The sequence below is a fragment of the Thunnus thynnus genome, chromosome 23 (assembly GCF_963924715.1).
Source record: "Thunnus thynnus chromosome 23, fThuThy2.1, whole genome shotgun sequence".
NCBI lineage: Eukaryota > Metazoa > Chordata > Actinopteri > Scombriformes > Scombridae > Thunnus > Thunnus thynnus.
This window is the reverse complement of record NC_089539.1, coordinates 10,793,622-10,807,508: the sequence shown is the minus strand read 5'-3', so window position 1 is coordinate 10,807,508 and position 13,887 is coordinate 10,793,622. Positions and strand designations below refer to the sequence as shown.

The 13,887-nt window shown below is 40.1% G+C and overlaps 1 protein-coding gene and 1 long non-coding RNA gene across 7 annotated transcripts in view; both read left to right on the top strand.

The window, feature by feature from the left end:
- Positions 1–11,651, top strand: part of cald1a (caldesmon 1a) — a 55,440-nt gene extending 43,789 nt beyond the window's left edge. For 5 of the 6 annotated variants that reach the window (XM_067582404.1, XM_067582403.1, XM_067582402.1 and 2 more), the window contains 7 exons: positions 3,015–3,058; positions 3,303–3,378; positions 4,790–4,930; positions 5,117–5,212; positions 6,258–6,326; positions 8,097–8,133; positions 9,938–11,651. In XM_067582404.1, the coding sequence (XP_067438505.1) occupies positions 3,015–3,058; positions 3,303–3,378; positions 4,790–4,930; positions 5,117–5,212; positions 6,258–6,326; positions 8,097–8,133; positions 9,938–9,951 (477 nt within the window). In that variant the 3' untranslated portion in view covers positions 9,952–11,651. Of the gene's footprint in view, positions 1–3,014; positions 3,059–3,302; positions 3,379–4,789; positions 4,931–5,116; positions 5,213–6,257; positions 6,327–6,654; positions 6,707–8,096; positions 8,134–9,937 lie in introns of all 6 variants that reach the window. The other variant, XR_010925830.1, reaches the window with a different exon arrangement.
- Positions 11,652–12,994: 1,343 nt separating this feature from the next.
- LOC137176147 (uncharacterized) overlaps positions 12,995–13,887 on the top strand; it is a 59,845-nt gene continuing 58,952 nt past the window's right edge. Inside the window, exon 1 of the long non-coding RNA XR_010925810.1 lies at positions 12,995–13,140. This is a non-coding gene — a long non-coding RNA (uncharacterized lncRNA). The remainder of the gene's footprint in view (positions 13,141–13,887) is intronic.

Sequence of the window (13,887 nt, the reverse complement as noted above, 5' to 3'; positions counted from 1 at the left end):
TGGAGAAATCTAATGCTTAACAGGCCTGCCATGCTAAGCTATGATTGGACGTTCATTGCACGGTTGGGGTGTTTCGCAAATTCATCAGCCATTTCTATAAAAACACAGATAATTCATTCATCACTTAAAACAACTGTAACTGTAAAACATGTTGCCTGTGTTGTATATTTCTGCCTGTATTTACATCCTGTCCAGCCCAGTTGTCAGCATAATGGAACAGAATAGTTCTCCAGAACCTGCAAATCCCACTCATCCGGCAGTGCAGCAAAGCTCAAGTTAAACATTCAAAATATTTGGAGAGATTAAGTGCCAGATGACCCGCATCTGCCCCTCTCACCTCTTTTAGCTCTCTGACTGAGATGAGGGACTTTTCATAAGTGGAAAAGAGCCTAGATAAACCAAGAGAGGAATGTGGAAAAAGTCCACTGCTGGCAAATTTTTCTGTTAACTCACTTGACTGTTTGCTGTTTAACTGCTGACATGCTAACCTGTTTATCAATCGCCTGTTTTCTGCACACAAGAAAGAGCAACCCGAAACAACCCAGTGCATGCCCCTCCCCCACTTCATCCAGAGATAAATGTCTGTCACGGCGAAGGAACGTTTAATTAACTCAAATGTGAATTCACGTTTCAAGTGTTGCCAAAAGCCAACTCCCACAAACTGAAAATCGAGGGGATTTCAGCCGGTGGAGAGAATCTAATTAGTGACAGTTAGCAGTAATATCCATCTGGCCTGTCCCGGTGAGACTCCAGACTCGAGGCTCAGCTTTAATGGTGTGTGAGCTCTGATTGTATTAGAATCTAAGGTTCTTTGTTTGTTTGTGGTCAGTTTTTGTAAATGATGTTGTTCTCCACCCCCACTGCGCCCACCTCAGACACAGCTTTACTTTGTCGTCATGTTCACCGTAGGTACAGCTGTGTGTATATGTGTGTGTATGTGTGTTGCATAGCTCATACACTGCACAGCAAATTGTGTATGAATTGTTACTTTGCAGTGTTTGTTTTATGGGTTTATGTGACACTGTATTACCATGTCATATTACATAACAGTTGGATTGTGTGTTGTATGTTCCAACATTGGATTTACATTTTTTTACATTTTTTTCATCATACACTTGATTAAGTGAATGCCGTATACACAAAAAAACGTAACATAAAACTGTTATACACCATCTACAATTTTTCAGTCAAACATTTTTATGTTTTTGGGAACAGCTGGGACAGCAGAACAAGCGAAACTTGATGTATTATCACCGTATAACGGTTATATGGCTAACATGTTAGCAAGCAGTTGCTTATTTAGACATCCAGCCAATATGGCGTCCATTTGGAGTTGTGTTTCTGGCTCACTTGGTGAAGGTAAATCCAGTATTCACTCTCCATTTAGCTCTGTTTTGGTCTTCGCCAACCTCTGAGGGAAATATCTGACTCTTCAGCTGCTAAATGCTCCATAATTGAGCTCACCAGCTATCGGCTGTCTGTCAGCTGCCCTTTCTGCTGCGTCTAGAAACAGAAGAATTGTGTGTTATAAAACCAAAACAATGAGATGCTAAAACACCCCGTTGAGTTGAGGGGAAGTGCAGCGCCAGGCCATAATTCTCTGTGGGTTTGTCAGTACTAGCGACGCCTTTCACAATATACCTAGTCATATGGCCTGTTGTTGGCATGAAAATATTGATGAAGTGCCACTTTAAAAAGTTTAATGGGTATATGGGATGTCATTATAGTCCCATAAATGGAAAGAACACATGAAAAGGGACTCATATCTTTCTCATACAGTATGTTGCTAGTGCTATATAAAAACTACTCAACAACAGTTTTTTTTCCCTCCATTTCTCACATAAATTGGACATTTTTCTGGTCCATTTATGTGCTGAGTAAATTTTATGCCCCTTCAGTTCTTTGAAGCCTGTCAAAAGTCTGTTTCAAATTTCAAAATTGCATGTGTGCTACAGTATTGACAACATACAATCTCTTCTTTGTTGCCTTTGTCATTAAGTGTTTTTTTTTTTGCCCCACAACTGCCATATTGTGGCTCTGTGACACTGAAACATAGAGAAATAAGCCTCACTATCAGCAATCACCTCCCAATAGGACATAGTCCCAGGAGCTGGTCAACATGTTATCAGCAGTAAACCAGCATAACGCTGCTATGTATTGTTGATAACATACAGTGTTTTCTGGAAGAGAAGGACAGAGGGACAGAATGAAGGACAGGCTGCAGGGATGCAGGAAAGCGATTAGGGTTAACAGGATTACTGTAACTGCATTCGGATGGCTACAGCTCTTTAAAACGCGACTGAGAATGGGGAATTTCCTGTCGGGGAGTATTTTGGGAACTCCCACATTTGGTAGCAGCCGATCGCAAGGTTTTTTTTTCACAGAGGGAGGGGGAGAGAGCTTTTTCTGCTGTTTCTTCTTTTGTCTGTTTAAAGGCTGTTGTTTTTTTTGTGAGCGTCTAAGGAACACATGCATTGCCCCCCTTTTACCCTTTTTGCCATATATCATAAACAATCCCACAGAGAGAGATTCCCACAGTCTTAAGGCAGAGATAGGAAAAAGCTTGCTGTGTGTTGTTTCTCTGTTTGTGCATGTATCTCAGAGCATTTTGCACTGAATGGGAACAATCAGTGAAATTGTGCATCGCTGTTCAGGAGAATCCAACTTATTGAACATATGAAGAGGTCCAATACAATATGATAAAACGAGATGTGTGTTCAAAAGTCAATATAGTCTGCTGCTTGCAAGAAAGTGAAGTACATAATGCTGTTTATGTTATGGACCATCTAAGGAGCCATAAGAGCAGAATCATGTGTGTAATTACTGACTTTCGGATATATAGCATTTTACAATAAAATTCCTCGTACAAACAATAGATAAGTGATAAATGCACAGAAATGTGGAGGCTACTGAGGGGTGAAAGAAAATGTTGTGTTGCAGTGAAGTACAGTATGCATGTGCAGAACATCACTGCAATATTTATTAATCTAGAGCTCCATGACCTTTCTCTACAGATTGGAGAGAGAGCAGAGTTCCTGAACAAGTCAGCGCAGAAAAGGTAAAAAAAAAAAAGTTCATGTTTTGTCACGGTAACAAAGCTTTTATTGAAGCTTGTAAGCCTTGCAGTCCTGTTTTGCTGAGTAGGAAAACTGTAACCCTGAGATGGAGGTGTAATTCCCACTTGTGTTTGCAAGTGCCTGCTGTTATGCAACTTCAGACCAAATGGTATATAACATTTAAAGCTGTCCCATTTTTCATTCTGGTACTCTGGTGTGTGCTAACTATTTGCTTTTGCCCAGCAGCACAGTGAAGGCGTCTCATTCTCCCATGGTGTCCAAGATAGACAACAGGCTGGAGCAGTACACCTCAGCTGCTCAGGTTAGCATTGCATTGACTGTGAAGAAGCAAAAGTGTTATTGAAAAAAGGAAGTAGAGTTTGTTGCTTTGTTTTTATTTCCATGCCATGCCAAACATCTGGCCTATTCATCAAAAATATTACATGACATCTCCTGGTAACAAAACCAAAAGAAAAACATTATATGTACTCCTATATACTTTCAGATAACATATGTATGTACACATTTCATATATGTTGTACACCGAATAGCAGAAGAAAGAAGAGAAATGCTACAAACCTAAAGTTTATCCTGATTAAGGGCTTCCTCATCTCCCAGGCGTACTGTTATATGTAACTGTAACTAACCTTAAGTCCCTCGCGTCAAAAATGTGTTTTCCTTCTTGTTCCTTCAGTTGGATATTTGAGCTTCACTATGCAGAATGATGTATGTGCAGAGTTTGACACCAGGAGGCTGTTTTCACATTCATCTGCTGAAAGTGGAAAGTTTCTCTGTGCTCACCAGAAATCTGAGTTTAAAAGGAGGGTACAAGCATGATGTTGGGAGGCAAATTGTGGTCAAGTACACATCTTAGACAAGTGTGATAGGTTTGATACCCTAACTTGAAGCCTCCAGCGATCATACACTGAGAATGGACTTTTCAGTGAAGTAGCAGACATCTTGTGTCCAGCAGTTAAACTTTTGAAATGGAACATATTTGCATATTCATGGATTCTGGACTTTTAAATGAAAGAGAAGAAGTAGGAGTAGTCATTTTAAGATTTTTTAACAAGGCAATTGAACTTTTTTGTGGAAAAAACATGTCAGACATAATTCATCATTCAACGCAGAGGATTTTATGTCCTACAACATGTCTAGAGGGGATCTTTAAATGTTTCAAATGTAAATAACCAACTCAGTTTTTGTGCATCATCCATGTTTAAAAAAAAATTGATTAAAAAATACATTTCTGTTTTTATCTCACTAAACAAAATGTGCAGTCACAGCCAGATAACCAGACTAAAGTGCATCCACGACTGAGACAAACAGTACAGTACTGCCAAAAATATGTTTCCTTGTGGTTTTTGCTGTTCAGACAGGTTTTTAAAAAGTCTGATTCCAGTCTTGATGTGCTAAAAATCCGATTCTGATCCTAAAAGCATCCATCCTGTGTCCTGTGTCCTAACCTACAAACACAAAAGCAGTTTGATTTGGCATCATGTGGCTGATTTTTTTAGTCGTCCCCAGTACTGATAATTTGAACACCCAAAGCAACACAGTAATATTTCTCAGTGCACTTTGAGGACATATCAAAGACACTGGAGGAATTTGTCACTCTTATTAATAGAAAGCTCATGTGGATTTTTCTAAAAAAAAGTATGTATACCTGAGCTTTAATCAAAACAGCCATGCTTGCTATTAGCCAGATTAAACCCACCACTCTGTCTCCACAGAGAGAGAACAAGGAGTCTCGATCCCCTCGCTCCGGAGCGGTGGATCTGCCCATGGTCACCGACAGCATACGAAACATCAAGAGCATGTGGGAGAAAGGCGACGTGTTCAGCTCGCCTGGGGGCGGCGGGAGCACATTCAAGGTAAAAGAGGACGTGTTTGAGGATGTGAGATAGTTGATTAAACTGTGAATGTGCCTGTGTGACTGGAGCAAAGAAAGAGAGAGACAGAGAGAGAGAGAGGAAAGAGCCCAATTCACTGGCACTTCCTGCTCCGGCCGGTTGCCGATGACGACCAGGCTTGGCTGACCTTTGACCTTGTCCAAACAGGAAGCAGCTGTGATAAAGACAGGCGTGGCGGGCCGCATCAACGACTGGCTGAATAAAACCCCGGAGAGCGGCAAAACGTCAGGAGCGAGGCCATCGGTAGGTCATCTCCATAGCAACCCCTGTCGCTGCTGCTTGGAAGTACAATACATACAGTGCAGCTCAGAGCCAGGATTTATTTGGATAGGACCCTATAGAGGGATTATGCATCATTATCATCATCTTTTCTTTATATCTCAAGATCTGCACATCTACTGTGTCCACTTGCAGTTGCAGTAAAGACAGAATCATTTCCAAATGATGCAGTAGAAGCAAGTCATGAAGAAGTCCATTTGCATGTTTGTGACATTTTATCTGTCTGGCACCACCTGGTGGCCCCTAGTAAAAATAACTTGTAAAGTGTCTGAGCCTGCTACAGCCCACTCTTACATCTGTTAAAATATCCGGATACTGTGCACGTGGATATTGTAGACTTGGCACCAGTATTTTATCATAAGCTTATCGTTAGCATTGCTAGCAGACAGAGAGCAAGATTTTTTTGTACAGCATATGGCTCCATGCCAGCATATGAAGCATGCCTGTCTTCACTCCTGCCCATATTTCACCCAGACCAATATTTGTATTAAGGCTTTCCAGCCTGCAAGATTCTGGATAGTGCTCAGATGGGTAACACACAGCAGGAGAGACTGAGGATATGAAAGGAAACTTTAAATACAAATATTTCCAAATGAGAGTGTCCAACAAGTGAATATTCTGAAATCAATTTCCTTCAGAGTTCAAAACCTGGACGTCTCTCACCATAAATGTTGGTATTTCCAGTGTTAGGATGTTAATAAATCTTCCTCAATTTCACTTTGCGTTGTGATGGAGTGTCTTGAAAGTGGATCGCCTCAGACTCAGGCACACAGTGAGCAAGCTATTTTCCACTCTCACTACACAAGCACCTCTCTGCTTGATAGTGTCTGTCAACCTTTGCTCTCGCTCTTCAAACTCTCTGTCCTCCTCTGTCATTCCTTTCCTCTATATCTCAGGTACTCTGCCATTGCTGCAATATGACGACTATTTTCAAATTGACCTACAAACGCTGAGCATGGCTGATATGATGCTTTGTCTTTGCCTCTTATTTTCTGCCTCTCTTTGACAGGATCTGAAGCCTGTTGACGTCACCAACAAGAGGAGTCTATGGGAAAACAAAGGCGCCTCTCCAACCAAGGTAGCTATTATTAATTTCAAACCATCTACCGTCATCATGCAGAAAGATTTGTGGGGTGATCAGAGCACCAGATTTACCCACCAGGGAAAATCCAAGCGAGCATTATACATCCTGGAGTATCTCCAGATGAAGTTTTAACGATGCCAAATTGCTTTGTGGTCTTGGAAGGCTTTCTGGTGGTTTTTCATGGCTTCCCAGTTGTTGTCAATCAGGAGACTGTTTTGTAAAAGAGATGGTGTAGGAATATTAGACTAATCTCACGATATTTTGACCCTGGTGTAAGCAGCATTGGGAGTAACAATCACTTGTGTTTGTTTTTGTTTTAAAGAACTCTCATAGCTAGTTGACCTCACCGTTAAATCTGGAATAAGCCTGGAGAGGTAAAAGAGTAATTGTTCCACGTTTCTTCAAAGCTCTTATCACGAAATGACCTCACACTCTGCTGTCACACTGTCGACTTTTTGCTCTTTGTCATTGCCAAAGCTGTGCTCTAGTCTGCTGTGGTTGGACACAACTGCTTATTTTATCACAATGATAATAGTGTTTTGGTCCAAAATTATATATTTATGATTTGACGAAGGTATCACCTTGATTTCGCCTTGTCACATTGAATATTATTCAAATCTCTTCATGCACAAAGTCACAACATTTAAGAGGATGTAGTTATCTGCATTTAAAATGCACATTTTGACCAATAAACATCAAGTGTTTTCTGAAAATGCACATAGGGCAAATTGGAATGAAACTCATTACTTGTAAAGTATGTATGTTCTAAGTGAAAAGGAACAAAGTGAATATATCAATCAAGCCAGAGTGAAGCCAGTTTTAAAAAAGGATTACGCTGTTAACACCCATAACTTCTTAAAGCCGACTCAACAAAAATCCAGAAGATTACAGTTTAGTGTAAATTCTGTGTCATAAAAATCTTTCAAAGTATGCCTTTTGTCCAACTGCAGGCTGAATGCTTTTCACAAATGGCTGTATCACATCACCGCTCCTTCTTCTGACTCGCTTTGGACACAGCAACCACAATCACTATTCTCAGTCCAACTTCACTTGACTTTTTATTGCCCTAATGGAGAAACTGTTTACAGCATTTGTTACAAGTAAGACGGCTGGCTGAGTTGCACAATGGCAGTTCCACAGTATTGAATCATTGTTATCACCTCACATTTTCAAACACGTCTGACTAAACCTGACATGAATAAATTGTCTTATCTCTATTTTCATACATAGATAAAGCTGTTTGTAGAGCTGCTTAGTAGAAGTGAAACCCTGCATTTTAAAAGGAGTTTGACAAGGATGTCCTACCTACCCACTTACTTTCTTATACATTTTCCTTCCCTCCCTTAGTCCTACCCTGGTAGTAGTGTGTTCCTGCAGCCAACAGCTGCAGCACAGGCCGGAGACTGTGGTCCGCCACAGTGAGTAGTAGGGTTGGAGGGCACCAGGCGGTGGTCTGCACTGACGTAAAATGGGCCCTGGACAGGAAAGGTAGCGGTTAGCGACCTTGTCATTAGCTAACCATGCAATGCTGTGATGTCAGGGAAGGCAAGATGAGCAGCACGACGAAGGGGAATCTGGATAGATTCAAGAGTCTGTATAGGTGGAAGTGCTAGATCAGAAGTGGATGTACAGTACAGTAAGTGCTTGCTGCTTTGAAATTGCCTGTGGCTATGATAAGGAAGCTTTGCAGGTACATTTTGCTGAATTTCTGCATCTGTCTGCCTCTTTGCTATGTATTTACTTTCCTCTCTTCACGTCTTGCAGGTGGCAGGCAGAGGGGAGACCAAATCAGTCGCCAACGGTGAGTTTTTATAAGGCACCAGGAAAAGTGTCAGCTTGTAACAGCAGAGCTCGTGAATTTGTGTGCAAGCAAACACACAAATGGGTGGGCAAGCATGTGGGTACTGTAGGGTGAACTTGTGGCTCCAAAATGTCAACTTTTCAGAACCTCTCTGAAATACCACATTGCTCTTAGTTTGGCCACAGTGCATTTTTTCATGTTTCTAATTGGTTTCAGAAACCGAAAGACTGGGGGTTTTCTCAACCCATAAAGGAGAGCTTAATTCTTTAGTTGAAGTAAAAACATGAAAATGACCACAATGAATTGTAAGGTTTTAACCTGACAGTGACAATATGCATTTCTAAGCATGTGAACAGCTTGCTGTGAATACACAGGCATAAAACACAAAACATAGACAACCATGTGTCTCCTCCAATACATTTTGTGATTTCAGCTACACTAAAAGGGGATAACATGCACATAATTCAACGTATTCCCCAAAGATCGCATCTATACCCATGCAGGTGTCTTGGTCAACCAGTAGGGGTAGCTAGTGATGAGATAGCTGCATTGACAAGGACATGATCCCTCACTGGCTTCCCACCAACCAACATTTCCAATTGTGTATATGTAGGTATATGCACACAACTGTGATTAAACTGGTCTCCGTTTCCTCAGAAACACTTTTGCAGCGTTTGAACCTGTGACTTTCTGGTCGAATTGTGCCACCTTGTCAAAGGCTGTTTGATTTATACAACACCATGTGTCCCAAACCCAATAACTACCCTATCATAGCCCACCCTGGAGTCTTTTTCAGTTTGCCATTTGCCCTTTTGCTCCACAGCGTGTTAGGATGCCACTTAAGCATTGCTTGCTATTTTAAATCTAGATCTGAGTGAAGCCTCCTCCTCCTTTTGTTCCCACAGCAGGCTGAAGAGGGTTTTGGCCTTGAGGGATTCCGTACATGTCTGCGCAATGTGTTGCCTGTTCAGTGCACAGGATCACACAAATACATATGCAGACACCAATTTCACCTCTATAAACCTCACTTAACAGCCATCTTGACACCACTCAAACCTTTCAGCCTTTCCACTCATCTGCACGTACCCTTCCTCGCAACAAGCGTCCACTTCTACTGCTCAGACCACAGTCCTGCCTCTGGGAGCGTTTGAAGCAGTGTTCCTGCCAGGCCGGTTTGTCACATTAATAGCTGGTATGTTGGAGATTAGCACACCATCTCGGTCTGACTCTCTCTGATGACAGAGGCTTTGTATAGATTTTGTATTTCTTGCTGGTAGTTGGCAGCAGGACGTTACAGATATTTGACACCACAATGGACCACAAACATGTTAGCAGGCCTACACTCTCCACATGCTTGGCTCTAATAAAGAGCCTCTAAAATAATGTTGACTAATTTGGAAAAAGTGGAATAGAAATGTTATTGTCACTGACTTATTGAATTTAGAATGTCTTAACAGCCTAAAAGACCTGTATATCAATCAAACACCCCCGAAATGCCCCTTTCAAAAGCAGCCTTGTCAATGGAATTATAATTTTAAGAACTATAACCAAGAAACATATTCAAAACGGTGAAAAACTTATATTGATTTTAGAATTGTAAATGGGCGTCTCTTCCATAACGTTTCATACAGTCAAATCTTTCTTGGAGCCAGCATCATATTGCCTTTAAACTGCATGTTGACAGCAGTTAACTTCACGACTGGTGGTGTTTGCTTGCTTGGTTCGACCCCTTGTGTCACAAGGTCAGAGTCCTTATCCCACACATAGTAAAGCCGCTGATATACTTGTTTGTGTCTTTTGCCAGGTATGGGACACTAATGTCTTGAAGGAGCCACTAAAGCTGGGGACCACGACAATCCAAGACTCTTCCTTTGGCTTTGTCTTAAATACCAAATAATGACCACAATCCCATGAGGGACCCCAAGAAAATGGAGGGACAGGAGAGACGCTGTCCGAGCACTGTACCGAAACAGCATCATATTTTTGTACGGTTGCCACGTATAGTGCCTTTGCACAATGATTTTTGCTTTCTAAAAGAAACAAAATGCTGTGAAATTTGGACATTTGTTATTACTATTACTAATTACTTTATACGATCCTGCCAGGAAGAAAAAAACAAATTAAAATTTAGATTTATCTGTTGTACTCCATTTTGACAGTTTTGGTAGAGACAGAGTAGATGAATTAAAAGTTTCAATCCACATTCCAAAGAGATGGGTGAAATCAGTTCTCTCCCTCATACAGTTCATTTTCCATCTCTTTTTTTATTTATATTTAAAGCAAAAGCTTCACACATTGCTATTTTATTCAACGTTCACCACTTCAGGATAGAAATATAAGCACTTCTAGAATTTAGCTGATTTCACTTTTATTATGTCTTACCAATAGTGCAGCAATGGTCTGAGTAATATATGTTAGCACATGTGATGTTTTGAATATGACCTATCATATTGTATCTTATATAACATCCTTATACTCATAACAAAAGGTATTTTGCTTTTTTTGTATCCAGAAACTATTCACCAACAGTCAGTTAATTTTGGTGGTGATAGGAGTGTTGAATATTCAGAAGGCCATTATGACTTTTTTTTATTATCTTTTTATGTCATTTTATTTATGTTTTAATGTGTTTTGTCCTTTTTCTATTTCTAGCTGTTTTTGTAGCTTTTGTACCTGTTTGATCACTTTAAAAATCTTCGGACATTCCTCTTTAAAAAGCAGGTGCACAAGATGCCTTAAAAACTGTAGGTTTTTATAATGTAGGAATTCGGCAAACCAGCCATCTTTTTTCAGTCTACCTTTAACTTTTTTATTGCCTCTATGCACACTCTTATGCTCAGCGATAGTTTTGTCATTGAGGGCATACAAAGTAAAATCAGGGTGCCTAAGCATATAGCAAGATAGTAGTACAATACGAGGATATTTACCACTATGTAACTTCTGGCCTTATGATTGCAATGAAAACATGTATGACAGCTGAGGTACAGTACATGATCGCCTCATAGCAACTCTTTATGATATTAAGACTTTTGATTTTCATGTTTATTTTTCACTGACATGGTCTTAAGTAGCACACTCCCTTTCGTAGGTTTTGCGCGGCACAGGCTTTGATAATATGAACGGTTTGCCGGGGCATTAAATTGATCCATGTTACTGCTCAAAAGTCTGACAATCACATTCCATGGCTCCTGAAAAGAGCAGAGGAGCTGGACCAAAATATTTTTAAGCGTGATTTAATGTGACATTTATGGGTTTTTTTAATACAGTGGTTTCATAATGCCGTATTGTTTTTTTTACAACCTTATGTCCATTTTATGTTTTTTTGAAAGTTCTTTTGTTTCCATGTTTAACCAGACACTTGTTGTTTGTGTAGCGCTAAGCCTATGCAAAACACACTATCTGTAGTCTCTCTAAACACTCCCAATGTCATAGAAGGGGGCAGTTTCCAACTGGATGAATGTTTTAAACATTGTACCCTTGACTCAACAACAGCAATAAAGACATTGAGGTATTCCGCATTGTTAAGTTTCCTTCCATAACTCTACAGTAACATTTTATGCTGTATATGCCTATTGTAACACATATTGATGAAAGAATTAGTCAGTTAATCAAATAGATCAATTAATAGGCAGAAAGCGAAACAGTTCTGACATTTGATCAATCATTAAAGTCATTTGTAAAGAAAGAATACTAAGAGTGTATAGCCATGTTTGCAGCTCTGATGAGTTTAGCGAAATGCTAATGAGAGCATGCTAACATGCTCACAATAACAATGCTAAAATGATTTTAGCATTGTTATGCTAACATCAACATAACAATGTTATGATGTTCAGTTATAATGTTGATATGTAATCTTAGTTTTGGTTCTAGCATGCTAACATTTGCTAAATAGCATGAATCAGTACAGCTGTGGCTGATGGGAAGGTTGTTAGTTTTGCAGGTATTTGGTCATAAACTAAGCTTGGAGTATTTGTCAAAATACATTTGTATCCTAGTGATGGTGCTGTAGGAAAAATTAGTGGCTCACCAAAGTCATTGGGATTCAACATCTGAATGTGCAAAATATTGTGCCAATCCATGCCACTGCACAGCTAAAAGTGCCAACAATTAACTGGTTTCAGCTTCCCCAATGTGTGGATTTGCTGCTTTTCTCAGTTTTATATCTGGTTTTGAAGTATTGGTTGAATGAAATTTATTTTTGAAATTGTGATTTATGCATTTTTCATATTTCCTGAGGTTTTAGACTAAAAGATTAAAAATAAACATATTCAACAGATTAATCGACAATAGAAATAATAGTCGCAGCCCTAGTAGCGCTTAACATGAATCAAACTACTTGTCATGTTTGTAAATTTATTTGCTCCAAGCACAGGCTTTGTTGAACTGACACACATAGGATCCAGTCATTGTCATGTCCTCTGCTGCCTTTAAGTGCCATCAGGAATATTGTAATTATGAAAAATGCGAACTTGAATCGAGGTGTTTCTCACAGTCAAGTGGCCAAGATGTGATGTGTTTACAGTTTGACAAATGTTCATGGTAAAAGCTGTGCATGAAGTATTGATTTAAAAGCAGTTACATGTCTTTTCTGTTTTTCACTTTGTTACTGTAGCACAAAACAGCTCTGTGCTGTTGTCATCTCTCAAAAGAAACAACAACCACAAAAAAACAACCTTACAAGGTTTGTTTCATCTCCATCCAAAAAGTACTTTGAAGGGGAACAAGTTGTGTGCCCAATTTCTAGCATGGAATGAGGTGGATTACGAGGAACGCTTGAAGGCAGCATTCCTCTCCAGGTATAACTCATCTTCTGCCTCCAACAATAGAACTGACAACACAAACCAGTCATAGAAAAGATATGTGGTCACATGATGGACAGGGCTGTATTAAGTGTGCTTTTTGGTGGTGGTAGGGGGGGGGGTGATTGAACTTGTGTCTGACTGGATCTGAAAGAATAAAACCAGAAGTTCTTTCTAATCCCATCTCCTCCTCAGGGATACACGGCAGGTAAGAGCTGAGCATGGTGACCTCTGAGTGCATGACAGCGAAAAGGTCAATAATTGAATCTGCATTTAAGTACTTTGCACTTTTTAAATTAATTTGAGTGTCTGTTTTGTTAAATCTTGGTCAATTTATCTAAAACTTGAGTGGGCTATGCTGAATTATATTGATAAAGCTCAGCATGATCTAACAAGAAGCTGTTTCTCATGCAAAGTCATGAATGCTGAATTAAATTGGCTCAGACGTTGCCTAAGTAGACTCTTAAAGATTTTATGACGGCTTTTCTTTGATGTATTCTGATCTGGGCAGTGCATATGCTGGTGAAGAAGGTGCTAAGCTCGCCCCTGAGACTGCCGTGTTGGTAGCATGCTTTGGGCTTTGACTTAATGCTGCCTAATGCCGAAACCAGCACCCGCAACATTCCTGCCACTGTCAGACTGCGTGTTATTCCACAGTTTAAGCCAGACTCGGACTGACCGCATGCATTAAAGCAAATACACGTTTAATACCCCAGCCATGACAGCCCTCATACACTGTGAATTCTTTCTGGGTTTCCAGTCAGTGCTTTTCTTCAACCAGATGGTATTTCTCCTCTGTCTCTCAACTTTCTCTTCATATTTTCTCTTCACTGGCCACATGTGAGTCGTTTGACGTCAACTGCTTAATCTGATGACACAAGTAACAACCACACCGGGACTCCAAGCACCACAGTGTGTGAACTAGAGCAGAGATGTAACAGAATTTAAACAGAAG